This window comes from Pogona vitticeps, chromosome 7 (genome assembly GCF_051106095.1).
Source record: "Pogona vitticeps strain Pit_001003342236 chromosome 7, PviZW2.1, whole genome shotgun sequence".
NCBI classification, from domain to species: domain Eukaryota; kingdom Metazoa; phylum Chordata; class Lepidosauria; order Squamata; family Agamidae; genus Pogona; species Pogona vitticeps.
This window is the reverse complement of record NC_135789.1, coordinates 22,816,862-22,833,124: the sequence shown is the minus strand read 5'-3', so window position 1 is coordinate 22,833,124 and position 16,263 is coordinate 22,816,862. Positions and strand designations below refer to the sequence as shown.

At 46.1% G+C, this 16,263-nt stretch overlaps 1 protein-coding gene across 7 annotated transcripts in view; it reads left to right on the top strand.

Annotated features, from left to right (window-relative positions):
• Positions 1-16,263, top strand: part of COL26A1 (collagen type XXVI alpha 1 chain) — a 122,439-nt gene that overhangs the window by 85,135 nt on the left and 21,041 nt on the right. For all 7 annotated transcript variants that reach the window (XM_072978293.2, XM_072978288.2, XM_072978289.2 and 4 more), the window contains exons 4-7: positions 5,557-5,618; positions 6,904-7,057; positions 9,012-9,092; positions 10,601-10,753. In XM_072978293.2, the coding sequence (XP_072834394.2) occupies positions 5,557-5,618; positions 6,904-7,057; positions 9,012-9,092; positions 10,601-10,753 (450 nt within the window). The remainder of the gene's footprint in view (positions 1-5,556; positions 5,619-6,903; positions 7,058-9,011; positions 9,093-10,600; positions 10,754-16,263) is intronic.

The following is a 16,263-nucleotide window of genomic DNA, read 5'->3' as shown; positions in this document are numbered from 1 at the left end:
TCTCTTCCCCCACCCCTTGGCTGGCTCCCCAGCTCACCAGCCAGTGCACACTGCCTGTCTCCTCGTCATCACGTGACTGTCCTGTCGCAGCAGGAATGTGTGCTTCCCTTCTCTTCTGCCTCCTCCAGCAGCTGCCCACTCAGACGAAGAGACAGAGCAGAGATTCCTGCAGTGCAGTCTTTGATTGGGTGGCTGTCATGCCTATCTCTAATCCAAAGCCCCATAGCCTCATTTTAATCGCTTTAGCTTTGAGAAAGAGTTTCTGCTTTGGTATTTGCCATTCTAGACGCCCAGGGTGTTTGTAAATCTCTTCTCTCTGTCTCTGGGGACCATCTCTGTGGTTGAGGTTGGCTTCCATCATGGCATGTCTCCTCCAATCTCTCCCTATGTGGACTAGCTGTTCTCTATTATCTCCTCCGACACCACACTTTGAATGAATTGATTCTTTTTCCTGACATTGTCCAGCTTTCACATCACGGTATACATATTCTTGGCCTTGGCCTCCAGAGACCCAGCCTTATTTTTATGGATCTTTTCTGGATTTACTGCAACAACAAAGGCTTGTTTATATCTTATTGTGGGGTATCCAGAATGATGACTCCTAATGAGCAGACATCAGCTCACCATCAACTGAGCAGCCTCTGGCATTCTGCTGAAAGAATTACTACAAAACATCAAACGTGGATTACTGGACAACTTCGCCTGGCTCGTGCTGTTTGGGGTTTGCTTTTAAGGCCTCATTGAACAGCAACAGATGGCTAACTGAAAAGTTTCTATCCCAATGATGCTATTTATGTAAAGAAGATGTTTACCAATGGCTGATTCTAGGATACTATTTTTTGAATCCTGGCCAACATTTAAAAAACAAAACCTTGCGAAGAGAGAACCAATGATGGTTGCTGCTTTATTTGCATGGGTTTGAAAGTTAGAAGGACCGGATGGGGTGTTTGTGTCTCTTTTAATGATCAGCCATCACTCTGTCCTTGTTCTACCCATGGGCGTGCTTTTCTTCTCAAAAGAAAAGGCACATTTTATATAGATTGTACAAATTGCAGAGATTTTAATGAAAAAAGGTAGTATTCTTTGACTTCCTCTCTCTTGGAGATGATAAATCGCTTAGTCAGGAAGTCTTCTCAAGTCAACGCAGCCAAAATTAATTTGGGGGGGGGGGGAATTAGCAGCCCCAGCCATAAGCTATATCCTTTGGAGATAATAGCTAATTGGAAATTGGCTAAGGAGCTCTCAAGAAAGAAGTGGATGGAAAAGTGGAGAACAGTTTTAAAGAAAACATTAGGAAGCCAGATACCATGACAACAGACCCTTTTAATAATATATGGCATTGATTTGACTTATATCAAAAGAACTGGGATGGCTATACACTCATGCTTGACATGCACAACTACATGGGAAGCCTTGCCCAAACCTTACAGGAACACCGTTAGGATTCTGGCCACGGACAAACAACTAAAATTAAATTTAAAGCAATCATCATATGCTTGTATTCAGACCAAACTATCCGAATCATGATGTCCATTTTTCAGTTGTTTACTTACATGAGTAAATGAGCTGTGTGCCCCATTATGCACCCAACACAAACTATCCATCCATCCATCCATCCATTTCTATGCCGCCTTTCTCTCCAAAAAGGATCCAAGGTGGCTCACATGATTTACCAATGTGGGATGCCCTGGCTTAAAAAAAATGCACGAATGGGATTTCACCTCTTTTAAAATAAAGGAGGGACACCCACCCACCCCAGTAAAGGAATGGGGGGGAAAGGTGGGTGGTTGCTTGTTCCCAGTTTGGTTCTTTACATGGAGAACATGTGAATGTGGCATCTCCTACGATGATCCAACTCTGGGCATTGCATCGGCTTTCTGCCATCTCCTCCCTGTTTCATTCTGCTGCCGCTACTACTAACGTGTATTGCACCAGTCAAAGACCATGGCAAGATAAAACAGTTGCAATCACTCCGACTGACATAAAATAACAGCAAAAACAACTAAAAACAGGGTGAGGGGCATAATAAATATACATACATGCATGTTAGGTACCTTTAAGTCAGCACTTTAGATATCTTTGAATCAATACGACTACACTTGCAACCCCAGACTAGGCTCCCACCCATTTCCATGCTGGTAGCTGCCAATTTTGGAAGATTTGGGGGGGGGGGGATATGCTCCACCAAGCGCTACAGGGCATGCATCAAAGAACCTCCAGCTGGATGGTGACCCCCAGTGGTACCCTAAGCCACTAGCAGTTGCTACAAGGTGCAGGATTCGTGAACAGATGGACCATGTGGTGAGCTGCAGGTGATAGCCTTCTCAGCAAGACCTTGAGTGATTTCACCCACCCAGGTAAGCTGTGGGCCCCTCCTGGGCAGCAAGGAGTAACACTGCAGCTTCCTGATTCAGTTGGGTCTGCGAGGAATAACCGTTTTCACTTGTTTCTGGCTATTTTGATACTGCTGAAGGCAAAAAACATTCCACAACTCCCAGATTTGCCCAGATCCCATGAGGATTCAGGGGCATGTATTGATAGATAACCAGATGGGGTTGGGTATCGATCTTTCTTTCTGGCTTGGAAAGAAAGCTCCCAGCGAGCATTGGGGCAGGAACAGGAAGCTTGAGTGGAACTAGGCCTAGCTCAGCCACACAGCTGTCCAGTTGAGGCCTTTCTCCCAGGTGAGCCATACTGAGGTGTCTGAAAGGTATCGCTAGAACTCCCAGAATGAAAATGATGGGATTTTTAGTCCAGAAAATCCAAAAATCTCTTCCTTTATTGAGAGCACACAAATTAGAGTGCACAGAAAATCAAGTTAGGAGCACTGTATGATACCCAGCGTGATGTAGTGGATAGAGGAGCAAACTAGGATTTAAGAGGCCTGGGTTCAAATCCCTGCTCAGCCATGGAAGCTCACTGGGGGAGTGGAACTGGTAAAAACCACTCGTTAGATATCTCACTTACCCTGAAAGCACTATAGGTAAAAGTTCCCCTTAACATTTAGTCCAGTCATGTCTGACTCTAGGGTGCGGTGCTCATCCCCGTTTCCAAGCCGTAGAGCCAGCGTTTTTCCGAAGACAATCTTCCGTGGTCAAGTGGCCAGCGTGGCTTAGCATGGACCGCCGTGATCTTCCCACTCAGGTGGTACCTATTGATCGACTCGCATTTTTACATGCTTTCGAACGGCTAGGTTGGCAGGAGCTGGGACAACCGACGGGGGCTCACTCCGTTGCCTGGATTCGATCTTACGACGGCTGGTCTTCTGACCTTGCAGCACAGAGGCTTCTGCGGTTTAACCTGCAGCGCCACCACGTCCCTTGAAAGCACTATATGGGTCACTATAAGTTGCTTCCAACTTGACAGCACATAACATAATACGAACGACAGCTCATCTCCTAGAATTGCCAAATAATCCAGCGACTCCATCCTCTGTTCCCCAAAAAAGGAGGAGCTGTAGCCCAAAACACCATGGGCCAAAGCTTCCCGGCTCTCGGACTTCGGTGTTCCTGATCGTAGGCGACAGGTACTGTCCTCTTCATGTCCATCACATGGGCTTCTCTTCGGCATTCTGGTTGGCTACAGTGTAAACAGAGCATTGGACTAGATGGTCCTTGGGTTTGATCTACCCATCACTCTTTGATGTTCTTATCCAGCTACTGACTCTATTGACAGTCACAGGGCTTCCTCCTAGCCGCCCCAGCTATCAGTGAAGCACCATTTTAAGGACAGTCGCAGCTTGCTTCCCTCTCCGCTTCCAGCACTGTCAGGTCCTCGTGTTGATCCCTTCTCTGCCGAGGACTTCGGGACTGGTTGCTCCGTCATTCCAAAAGTCCATTTATGGGACAGGGACCCTTGTCCTTTTCTGAAGTCTATCTACTCTAGAGCATGACTTTGTCAATGCTGCCCTCTAGTGGTGCTTTTGATACAGGGAAGTTCTTTGGACGCCTCGGGCAAGAAGACCCTTGTCCACACAGCACTGATTGCTTCTGTCAGCAGGCCTGTGTGCTTGTGTGCCCTTGGACCTGACCCTCGGTTCCGTTCCACATCACCTGTGAGCTGTCCCCCCCCTCCTGGTGCTGCCGTCTATACTGATGTCTATTTATGTACGATTTATGTATTGTAACCGTTTGTCACGGAGTGCATGATTCTTCCCATTGTATCCTCACAAACACTATTCTGCCATGGATCTAGCTGAGAGAGGGGAACTGACCCAGTGATCCCTCGGGAATCTAGTGGCTACGTTTATAAGTGGATTTCGGTGCCTTGGAAGTGAATGCACCTATGGCCTGTTTGATTGCCATCTGATGACTTGGCTGAGGAATTAGGGATGGCTGTCTGGCATTTGTAGTAGAAGTAGAAGTTTGGGGTGTGTGTGTCCCTTTTCTAAGAAACAGTGCAAAGGGGACAGGCAGTGGCTACCGGTCCATTTCCAGGCCCTAATCAAAGTGCTGGCGATCACCTATAAAGCTGTCTATCTCCGAGATCATCTGCCCTTGCAACCCGCTCCATCCAGGCTATGATGCTGCAGACCCAACATTCTGAGGGTGCCCCAAAAACCAACCACTAGGAGCAGGGTCTTCTCGGTGGTGGCTGTGATGTGACAGGATCCCCTGTGATGTGTTGGGGCCCCTCCCTCCTCGCATTTAGATCATCTGTCGAGACACAGCTTTTCTGAGAAGCTTTTCAAGATGTCCTTCCCGCTTGCGACTTTATGATATTTAATTGCTGGTTAGGTAAGAGTCTAATTTAGTTCTGCTTTATTGTGCCATGTTTATATGTTAACTTTGTTTTTACTTGTAGCTTGGTCTTTTGTTGTGAACTGGCCAGAGTAGCTTTGGCTCGATGAGCAGTAGACAAATCAAATAAACAACCACCACTGTAACAACGATGATGATGATGATGATGATGATGATACATTTAATGTATTTCCTGTATGGTGTTGCAGCTTTTTCAATCAATCAATATATGACGGGTTCAGGCTATCTGAAGGGCCATATCTCCCCATAGAAGCCTTCTCAGCTCTTAAGATTCTCCGAAGACGCCCTCCTTGTGGTCCCATTGCTATCATGGGCACATTGTGGCCTCATGACACAGGGGTTAAACTGCAGTTACTGCAACAAAAACTCTGCTCACGACCCAGGTTCAATCTCAGGCTTAAGGTTCACTCAGCCTTCCCTCCTTCTAAGGTTGGTAAAATGAGTATCCAACTCGATGGGTTGTGTAGCTTGCCGAATTCAATTATAGACTGTCCAGAGAGAGCTTTAAGCTCTGTGGGGTGTTATATAACAAGCACACTTTGCTTGATGGGGGGATACAGGAAAACCTGAGGCTGCTCAGGATTGGAAGGGGTTGTTTTTGTTTATCCCTTTGTGTTAAGAGTCATGAATTGGTACAGCCGGCTATTCTAGAAAAGAGGAAGAGCAGAGTAGAAACAAAGCACAGCAAGAAACAGAAAAAAGTGGCTGGGGAAATACTTAAGAATGTAATGTGTTTTCTTCAACCACGTGTTATAACAAAGCTAATGGATTTCCTCCCCCCCTCCTCTTCTTTTAGAATGCATGAATTGCACTAAGCTCACAGACATGACTGAGCGGCTGAATACCCTTGAAGCGAAGGTAAGGTAGTTTTTCACATACATGAGGATATGCCGGATAGCTCAGGGGGTTGGGGCATCAGGCTGTGGAGCCAGAGGTTGGGAGTTTGGTTCCCCCACGGTGCTTCCTGGACAGGGGATGGACTTGATGACCCCTAGGGGTCCTTCCAGCCCTGCAGTTCTAAGATGACCATAGAATCAATGAAAAGTGAAGTTGGAAGGGGGCCTACAAGGCCATCAAGTCCAACCCCCTGCTTATGGCAGGAATACAATCAAAGCATATCTGCCAGGTGATTATCCAAGTTTTTCTTAAATGCCTCCAGTGTTGGAGCACTCAACGCCTCCCCTTGAGGTCATGGGTTCTATTGTTGTACTGCTCTAACAGTTAAGGTTTTTTTTTATGATATTCAACCAAAATCTGTCTTCCTTTAACCTGAGCCCATTGTTGCGTGTCCTGCACTCTGGGATGATGGAGAACAGATCCTGCCCCTCCTCGGGAGGACAGCCTTTCAAATATTTGAAAAGTGCTATCCATCAGTTTTCTTTTCTCAAGGCTAAACATGCCCAGTTCTTCCAGCCTTTCCTCACAAGGCTTGGTTTCCAGCCCCCTGATCATCATCCTCGTCTCCCTCCTCTGAACCTGTTCCAATTTGTCAGCATCCTTCTCGAAGTGTGGTTTCCAGAACTGGACACAATAGTCAAAGTGAGGGCTAACCTTTGCTGAATAGAGGGGGACTAGCACCTTGCAGGATTTGGAAACTATACTTCTGTTAATGCAGCCTAAAATGAAGGGATGATGATGATCCTTAATGAACTACTGGTGGTCTCTGGCTGCAGAGCCAGAGGTTGGAAGTTCGATTCTCCTGTTGTGCTTCCATGACAGAGGGCTGGATGTGATCATCCATAGGATCCCTTTCAGCTCTGCAGTTTTAAGGTTATTGTTATTTACTGTTATCATTGTTATCATTGTTGTTGTTTAAGATGGGCCACCCACTTCAGTTTTCACAAGGATGCTCAAGTCTCCGTGTTTATTATTTGTTTATTTTAAACATTTCTCTGCCATCGTCCTCCTAGAGGATCCAAGGCAGCTTTACAGGATTAAAAGAAACAATGTTAAAAACCCAATAATGAATTATTACAATCCTTTAAAAAAAATTCGACCCGTGTCTTATTAAAACTTGCCGTAAGAGCAAGATTAAAAAGACAAGGAAAACACAGAATAAAACAATCCTTTTTGTAGAACGATGAGACAGGCCGATTTTCCACACAGTCCTGGGTGCGATTTATTTTTAATGTCTTGCATCTAGATCTTACTGCTGGAGGCTGCAGAGCGAGTCCCGCCTTCAGAGAACGACCTGCCAGTGGTGAGGACGACGGCCACGTGGTATGATGACTTCGTGCCCGACGCCATTCCTCTAGCCAAGCCGGGTACTGTGCTGAGGAAACCTGTGGGACCCGTAGGTGAGCCAACGGCAGGCTATTCGCCTTCCACACACTGTCTCCTAGCAGAGATGGCACTGCTTGTCTTGTCTTTTCTCTTGGCCCCTTTGGCGTAGGTCCACTTGTAAATCAAGCTGATTCTGTGTCTGTGCCAACTGTTTTATCAAAAACAATTTGTCTTTCCATATTGCTTTAAAATGTATTTTGATGGATTTGAGCCAAGAACTTCACCAGACGTTCAGGACATGTGAAATCAGAAGGAGAATGAAGTTCTGATCTGCACTTCCATGTAGAGCCCCTGGATCGTGTTGCTCTCCTTTCTGGAATTCACATGGGTCAGATTCCTCAAATTGATCCCTCTACTGTATTAGCTCATGAATGCTTTATAGAGAGGGGCACAACTGTATTTCAGCAGTTCAGCCCGGTTTGGCATGGTGCCTGCCTGGGTATCCCTCGGGCACCGCCTGCTTCCTTGCTCTCCCTCCTCCAGCAGCCGCCCACTCAGGCAAGGAGGCAGGGCAGGGAACCCTATGAAGTGGCGTCTGAGTGGGCGATTGCCCGAGGAGGCAGAGGAGGAAAGCGCACTACTGCCAGTGAGTGGGCAATCATCTGGAGGAGGTGCAGACAGGAATGCACGACGCCCATGGAACATCTGTGTGGGCGCATGCCAAACAGAGCCAAACTTCCAAACCACAGTTGATGCCCATCTCTATTTATCATATCTAAGGCTTAAGATATGATAAGATGAGTGCCCTACCATGTCTAGCATCTTGTTTACACAGTGGTCACCCAGATGCCTCCTCTACAAATTACTCTCATATTAATGCTGTGCTATGCTGTTCTCTGGCTGGGCTCCTACTGGGTTTTACAGCATGCATATGTGCATTTGTAGAGACATTGCTTTCTGTTGGTGGGCTGTCCATTGTGTGACCAGACCTACGACCGGCTATGTGGCCAAGTGACGAATGACAGCACAAGTGACTGATGGACCAGCCGTGAAACCGTGTTCACTGCTTTGTGATTGTGTTTGCATTCTACGTGATTCCAAAAGGATGCTGATTATTCTATTCTATTCTATTCTATTCTATTCTATTCTATTCTATTCTATTCTATTCTATTGTCCCCAAATCCTGTGAGATACTAGTTCTTCTCTATTCGGCACTGGTTAGGCCCCATCTTGAAGGATGCCAACAAACTCGAGCAAGTTCAGAGGAGAGCAACAAGGGTGATCAGGGGGCTGGAGACCAAGCCCTAGAAAGAAAGATGGAAAGAACCAGGCATGTTTAGCCTTGAGAAGAGAAGACAGGGGAGATAGGGGAGCCCTTTTCAAAGACTTGGAAGCATTGCCCTGCAGAAGAGGGCCAGGATCTGTTCTCAATCATCCCAGAGTGCAGGACATGTAATAATATGCTCAAGTGACAGGAAGCCAGATTTTGGCTGAATCTCAGGAAATGTTAGAGCAGTCCAACAATGAAACCTGTGACCTCAAGGGGAGGCGGTAAGCGCTCCAACACTGGAGGCATTCAAGAGAAAAGGGGAGCCCCCCCCCCTACAATCTGCTTTGATTTGGATTCTTGCACTGATTAGGGAGTTGAGCTCAGTGGCTTTATAGGTTCCTTCCAACTCCATTGTTCTATGATTCTGTGACATTATGTTACGAGTATATGGGCCAGAATCCTTTGGAATATTCAATATTCTATTGAATATTGCATCAGTCTCAACAGCTAATTGCCACTCATTAAGCAGCTGCTGGTTGCATTTCTGGGTCTGCACCTGATTATTGGGAGCGTGCCCGATGCCTCATTGAATGAGTAGCAATTTGCCACCAAATTTCACCTGATGGCTGCCACACACACATGCATCAATCGGGATCCTGGCCATTACATTACATGCTATGCTCCACATATCCAGTGCTGTCTGGGTTCTTCGTCTTTTGCACCAAACTGTGCGACACTGTATGCTTGAATCTTTGCAGGGCTACCGGGACCGACGGGGAAACCAGGCCCAAAAGGGGAGAAGGGAGAAGTTGGTGAGAGGGGGATGTCTGGACCGCCAGGTGAGTTCCGGGTGGAGGCAACTAAAGTTATGAAAAATAAAAACCCACTTCCCCCTGGGCATGTTGTTTTGAGGACCCATAGCGCTCAACCACATGTTATATCTGTTGTCAACAGTCTCTCAGGCGGTAGGTCCTTCTTTGCTGGCCGTTCTTCTGTGCTGGTACTCTTTTTAGGGCTCCTCTGGTCCATTCTTGGAAAAGCAGCTTCTTAGAGCTACAGCTCTTCAGCTACTCGATGGCTGTGGTGGCTGTGTAACTCTGAGAATTGCAGCCCCCAAATGAAACTTTTCTGAGCTGTGTGCCTGGTCACAGTCTTCTGCATTTGGGCAAGAAGTTTTTTTTCCCCTCTTTAAATGTCAGTACCTGAAACAAAATGGACAAAAACGGCCTGAAACTCAACATCAAAAAAACTAAGATCATGGCCACTGGTCCCATCACCTCCTGGGAAATTGAAGGGGAAGATATGGAGGCAGTGCCAGATTTTTCTTTCTTGGGCTCCATGATAACTGCAGATGGTGACAGCAGCCACGAAATTAAAAGACACCTGCTTCTTGGGAGGAAAGCGATGACAAACCTCGACAGCATCTTAAAAAGCAGAGACATCACCTTGCCAACAAAAGTCCGAATAGTGAAAGCTATGGGTTTTCCTGTCGTGATGTATGGTAGTGAGAGCTGGACCATAAAGAAAGCAGACCGCCGAAGAATGGATGCCTTTGAATTGTGGTGCTGGAGGAGGCTCTTTAGAGTCCCCTGGACTGCAAGGAGAACAAACCTATCAATTCCAGAGGGAAATCAACCCTGAGTGTTTACTGGAAGGACAGATCCTGAAACTGAGGCTCCAATACTTCTTTGGCCATCTCATGAGAAGAGAAGACTCCCTGGAAAAGATGCTGATGTTGGGAAAGTGTGAAGGCAAGAGGAGAAGGGGACGTCAGAGGATGAGATGGCTGGACAGTGTCTGCAAAGCAACCAACATGAATTTGACACAACTACGGGAGGCAGTGGAAGACAGGAGGGCCTGGCGTGCTCTGGTCCATGGGGTCACGAAGAGTTGGACACAACTAAACGACTAAACGAACAAACGAAACGAACTTATTTTCATATAGGCATGTTTACTTATACAGTAGCCCGTGCAAATAACATGCAGGCCCATGCCTGTTTTGGTGCTTCTTCTTAGGATGGAAGTGAGTTCTCCAGAGTTTCGGCATTAAGGAACTGATTTAGGACATCCTTTTAAGCCCCTGCAATATTTTTAAGCCTCTGCAATAGTTTTAAGCCTCTGCAATAGTTTTAAGCCTCTGCAGTACTTATTGCCTTTTTATTTAGGGATGGAAAATATTTGTGGGGGTTTTTTTTTGTACTGCAATTCCTAGAGATGTTTTTCTGGTAGTGGTGGTTCTCCATACACACGCACACCCACCCACACGTGCACACACCGCGAAAAGTTTCCAATCTCTGCTTCTAATAGTTAAAAAAAAAACTTATGCTTCTCTGTGTTGAATCCCCAGGTCTGCTGGGGCCTCCTGGACCCAGGGGATATCCAGGCGAAACTGGAATGCCAGGGCCGCCGGGGCCACCAGGACCACCTGCGTCTCCAAGCCTGCCTTTGACCTTCCAGCAAGGTGTCCTGTATTCGCTGCAGCCCAGCGCTGAGAAAGAAAGTAGGTCTTGTTATCTTTCGCACCAGGGCCATCCTCTTCCCCAAGCACATGAACCAAGAAGGGCTGTAGCTGAAACCCAAACAGAGCATAGAAGAGTGAGCGCTGCTTGAACCCTCAATGCTCAACAGCAGCAATCCTTTTTTGAACCTCAATTAGCCCTGCACAATTAGCAACCTTGAGGTCTCGTATATCACAATGGATGCACCCCACAGGCCACTTTGTCGAGAACCAGGAACCTCCGGGTCGGGCCGGAAGGAGTCAGGGCTAAAAGCCAGCCAAGGTGTCGCTTGGTCAGAGTTGGGCTTGTTCGACCCGACTTGATGTAAAGAGCAGCCTGTGTTGCCAAGTTTTGAAATTTCTGGTAAAGTTCTCCTTCAGTAGAAAGACCCACAGACGAGAATAGCCACAAAGTTCCCCAGAGTCCGCCCTTTTCTTATTAACTGGCACTTAAAGCCTCTGTAAGTCACTCTGAGACATTTGCAGGAGTATGAAATTATAGTGGCTTGAAATTACAGACTTGTGCTTCCCGCTTTCTTTGTGGCACACATACTAGCAACCAACCGAACAGATCAACAGCAGACAAACAGTGGCCACCGACAGAAGAAAAAGAGGGAGAAAAGAACACGCAGCAGAGAGGTGGGGCTATCATTGAATTCAAAAGCTAGAAGGAATGATTGGTTAGGGCTGGATACACAGACAAACACCTCAGCCCAGAAAAGTCCCTCCCAGTCACTCAGTCTGCAGATTGCATGCGATGGCTAAAACTTGAACAGCCTGCCTTTCCATGTATCAGTACACAAGAGTATGTATGTAGGGTGTACAGTGGCCCTTAACCGCTTCACCTTCACCGGAATCCTTGACTTCCCAGAAATTCTGTACAAGGTCAAGAAGATTTCCTTCTGCTGTTCTCTCTTCTCATTATCCCTTACATTTTGCTCACCACCTCTGTCCAGTAGGTGAGGACTTCTAAACTTTCATTCTGATCCTTGGCATGTGGCACAAGTTTAGCTTTGATTCATATTTGAATTATTGATCCACACGAGCACCTATGTGCGTGGATGATACGCAGCTCAAAAGAGAACTTCTGTGCTTCAGTGGCTTTTCTGTACACTCACATCTTTTTTCCCCCACAAGATTGTCTATATATTTTTGCACTCTGATTAATTTAATCCATGCACACGGGCGCTCATGTGCATCACTCACCTGGAAAGGTGGTGCCAGGAGGGTAGAGAGGAACTGTATTACTGAATGGAAGAAAACGAAAGCTTCTAAATCCCAAGACGGCAGAACTCTGTATAAAGTCAGGGATTAAAATAAGGAGAAAGTGTGTAGATTTTTGCTCTAGATACAAGCCAGCATATTTGGGAACCCCCAAATCCAGGAAGTAAGAGGGATAGGGACCATTTATGAACAAAGCTATTTTTTTAAAAGCTACTGTACTAATCAAAGAGCAGGAACTTAAATTTCCTGAAAGTAGTTAGGTGTTATCATTGTTAGCAGTTTTTCAAAGTTTGCACTTTTGCAAAAGTAACTTGTACCTTTAAGTTACTTTTAAGAACCTGTAGATGGTTCAGTTTGCTAGCTTAGGCACATCCTGCTTGCTGTTGCTGCAATACTATGTAATAAATACTCTTCCTTTTTTAATCCTTAATGGAAAATGGTGCCTTGAAATATCACTTGATCAAAATCCTGACTTCTAGTGAAACTTTTCCAGGGTTTTCCAGGTAGAGAATGCTCAGAAGTGGATCACCCTTCCCTTCCTCTAGGGGGAGCCCTGGGACTACTGTGCAGCTGGCCCAAGGCTACACAGGCTAGCCCTTCTCCCAGGAGGCACCGTGGGGATTCGAACTCCCAACCTATGTCTCTGCCAGCTGTTTTGGAACATCGCTGTGTCTCATTAGCAAGTTTTGCTGCTATGTTGGCTGTTTGTTTACTGAGCTCCTCTAGCGCAGCCCACCCATGTTCTTTATCTCCTGGTTTGTTAAAAGTGCCGTAATCACTACAGCAGCCTTTGTAGGCAGAAGATTGTTCTTGTTAATTAATCATCTCTCTCTTTTTCTCTCTCCTGGACATGGAGGAAGTGGATGTATTTTTAATCTCCTGAAGATTAAAAAAAAAAACAGCTCCTTTAACAGCCGTGTTTTTTAAAAATCTAAATTATTTAGAAGGGAGCGAATTATTTGTGGTTCGTTACACCAAGGTTCGGAGTAAAATGGAGGGAAACACAGAGAGCAACCCCCCGTTCATGAACAGTTTGTGCAGTGGTTGTGTGTTTGCCCTCATGTTTCGCTCACAGTGGCTTCATAGCTGAATTAATGGAATGTTTTGTCACTGTCCACCAGACAAACTCAATATCTATTTGTTCAAAGCATTTATCCATTACAAGTATGCATATCCTAGCTTTTATCCAAAGGAAGATTCTCCTCCATCCCATCTTCTCCAAATGGCTTCTTCTTTTCCCCACTGTATCCTCCCCACCACTAGAGGCTTAAAGAGTGTAAAGCCGTCTGAGTCTCAGGGCTTGGTGGGGATTCGAACCCAGGCCCTCTTAATCGTAATCTAAACTTCCAATCTAATACACCACATTGGCACTGTGAATACACAAAATTGGGATGCTCACAGCCCTAGAAGAATTCAAGAAGCAGAAAAACATTCTAGGAAAAGAAACTTAAATGGAGGGAAGCCCCACCCCGACAGTCAACTGAGGACCAAGCAGATTTAGTGGCCATTAAATACTAGTTGATTGATGGAGGATAGAACGAGATAACAAAGTACAATAGGACCCCTGTATCCATGGGATCAGTATCCACTGATTCACTTATCCATGGTAGGAAATTATTAAAACTATTAATAATTTTCCCTACATCCCCCCTCTACCTTTTGTATTCCTTACCTTATGCCTAGTTTTTAAAAATAAAAAAGAGATTTTAAAAAATAAAACTATTAAAACTATTAAAATCCTAGAAATATGTATTGCTATGTTTTTACTAGAATTGGCCACTAGAGGGAGCCAGAGACCATGCTCTTATATATACAGTGGTGTCTCACTTAACGACGATAATCCATTCCAGGAAAAATGCCGTTAAGCGAAAACATCGTAAAACGAAATTAAAAACTCAATTGAAACGCATTGAAACCCGTTCAATGCATTCCAATTGGGTAAAAACCCACTGTCCAGCGAAGATCCTCCATACAGTGGCCATTTTCACTGCCTGTATAGCAAGGAATCCGTCCCTAAACACAGCAGGGAGCCATTTTAAGCACCCGGTGGCCATTTTGAAACCGGCGATCAGCTGTTAAAAGAAACATCATTTTACGAAGAATCGGTTCCCAAAGCAGGGAACCAATCATCGCAAAGTGAAAAAACCCTATTTAGAACATTGTTTTGCGATCGCAATTGCGATTGCAAAAAGATTGTCATACAGCGATTTTGTTGTAATGCGAGGCAATCGTTAAGCGAGGCACCACTGTATACCTACTGGAGTTGCTATGGAGGCACACTCACTAAGGACTCTCAGCTTGTCATCTCTTGTGGTGAGGAGTTCCACAGTATATATACTGTTTGCTATTAGAATACATTTGCAGTAATCTGTGTTTTTCAGCATCCGTGGGGGAGGAGGCTTGGAACAAATTCCCCCCCAGACATGGGGGTCCTACCATAATTCATAAAAAATTAGGGCAGTGGTTCCCAACCTCAGGTTCCCAAATGTTCTTGAACTAAAACTCGCAGAAGCCTCCAACACTAGCTGTGCTGGCTAGGATTTCTGGGAGCTGTAGTCCAAGAACATCTGGGGACCCAAGGTTGGGAACCAGTGGTCTAGGGTTGTCCACTGACACTAGACAGTGGGTATATCAGTTGATGCAAAGAGGAGCTTCTGCAGACATGCTATGAACCTGTGGAACTCCTCGACACAAGACATGACAAGAGAGTCCTTAGTGAGTGTGGCTCCATAGCAACTCCGGTAGGTATTCATTCCATCCTGAATCAGGAGTCAGTGCAGCCACGTGTGGCTAATTTTATGGACTTCCCTGCCTCCAAGGTGTGGCGTTGGCCGTTTGTTTGGGGTCCCTAGCCCCAAAGGGGCATCCGATGAATTTCTTGGTGTGGGAGGAGGACGAATACTCTGTTCGAGGACTGCGAGCCGTCAGCGCTCAGCACATCCACCCTCTCTGAATCTAGGTTGATGGGACACTGGGTCACAACGGAGGCGTCTTCTTCTGCCCCCTTATTCGTGGCCTTCCCAGAACCACCCCATAATAAATACCATGCCCCCCTCTACGAGCAACAGGATGCTGGAACGAGAGGGCCTTCTGGTCTACTCCAAAACAGATTTTGGTTTTTCGCTCCCAACGCTAGATCTTAGGCTTTCTGGAGCACACCCCAGGAACTGGAGGAGATGGAATTCTATGCTACAGACAGCAGATGGAAGCAGAGCCCAACTCACTGGAGAAAAGACTGCCTTGTGTTTTTTTTAGCCTTCCCCCAGCTGTTGCTATCTGACAGTTTTCCTCCTCAGAGCAGGTGGGAGTCACCTGGCTGGCCAGCCCCCATCCCCTCTCCCATGTCAAGAAAAAAGGTTTTTAAAAAATAAATAAATGGGTAATTGCCATTCACAGGAACTTCTGGGATAGACTGTTTCCCTTTCAAACCCAGTGCAACTTCCATCCTACCATAGAGGCTCCCTGAACAAACCCCTTCTCCTCTATAAAAGTAATTTTACAGGGGCAGGTGGGGGAGAATTTATCCATCCGCCCATCATGGGGTGATACAACGGGACGGCTGGAAAAAGATTTTGTTCCTGGCATCGAAAAATAGTGCTCGGAAGCCTTCAAACACAGGTGGAATTCCAACGGCTTTGTGTGCAGTAAGTTGCAACTAGAGTAGGCCCACTGGATCAGTAGGTATTTGCTGAGTCAGCTCATTGGCAACCTCCACGGGGTTCAGTGGGTCTACTCTAGTTGTGATTTACTGCATTAAGCAACAGGGTTTTAGCCAGAGTCTAATACAGTGGTTGCCAACTTTTGGGTCCCCAGATGTTCTTGGACTGCGACTCCCAGAAATCCTGGCCAACACACTTGGTGGTGAAGGCTTCTGGGAGTTGCAGTCCAAGAACCACTGGTCTAGCACAACCGATCGCGTAGGTATTTTACCTATGTATATCCTTTTATTCCCTTCCACAGCTTCAGCCAGGCCAGGTATGGCTCTCCTTTGGCCCTCCAGAGGCTAGACTTACATATGAGTTCCTTGCATGTTCATGTCATGTGGAACATAAAGTTAATTCAAAATATTACATCTTAAGGGCTGGATCGCTCAGTGGCTTAGACATCTGGCTGCAGAGCCAGAGGTTGGGATTTGAATTCCCCCACGGTGCCTCCTGGACAGGGATTCATAGGATCCCCTTCTAGCTCTGCACTTCTAAGATGATGATGATGATGATTAAGGAGACTCATAACAGGAATTCCTCAGGACTCGAGAAGCATAAGTAGCAAAGGAAGTCTGTCGCGTTGTC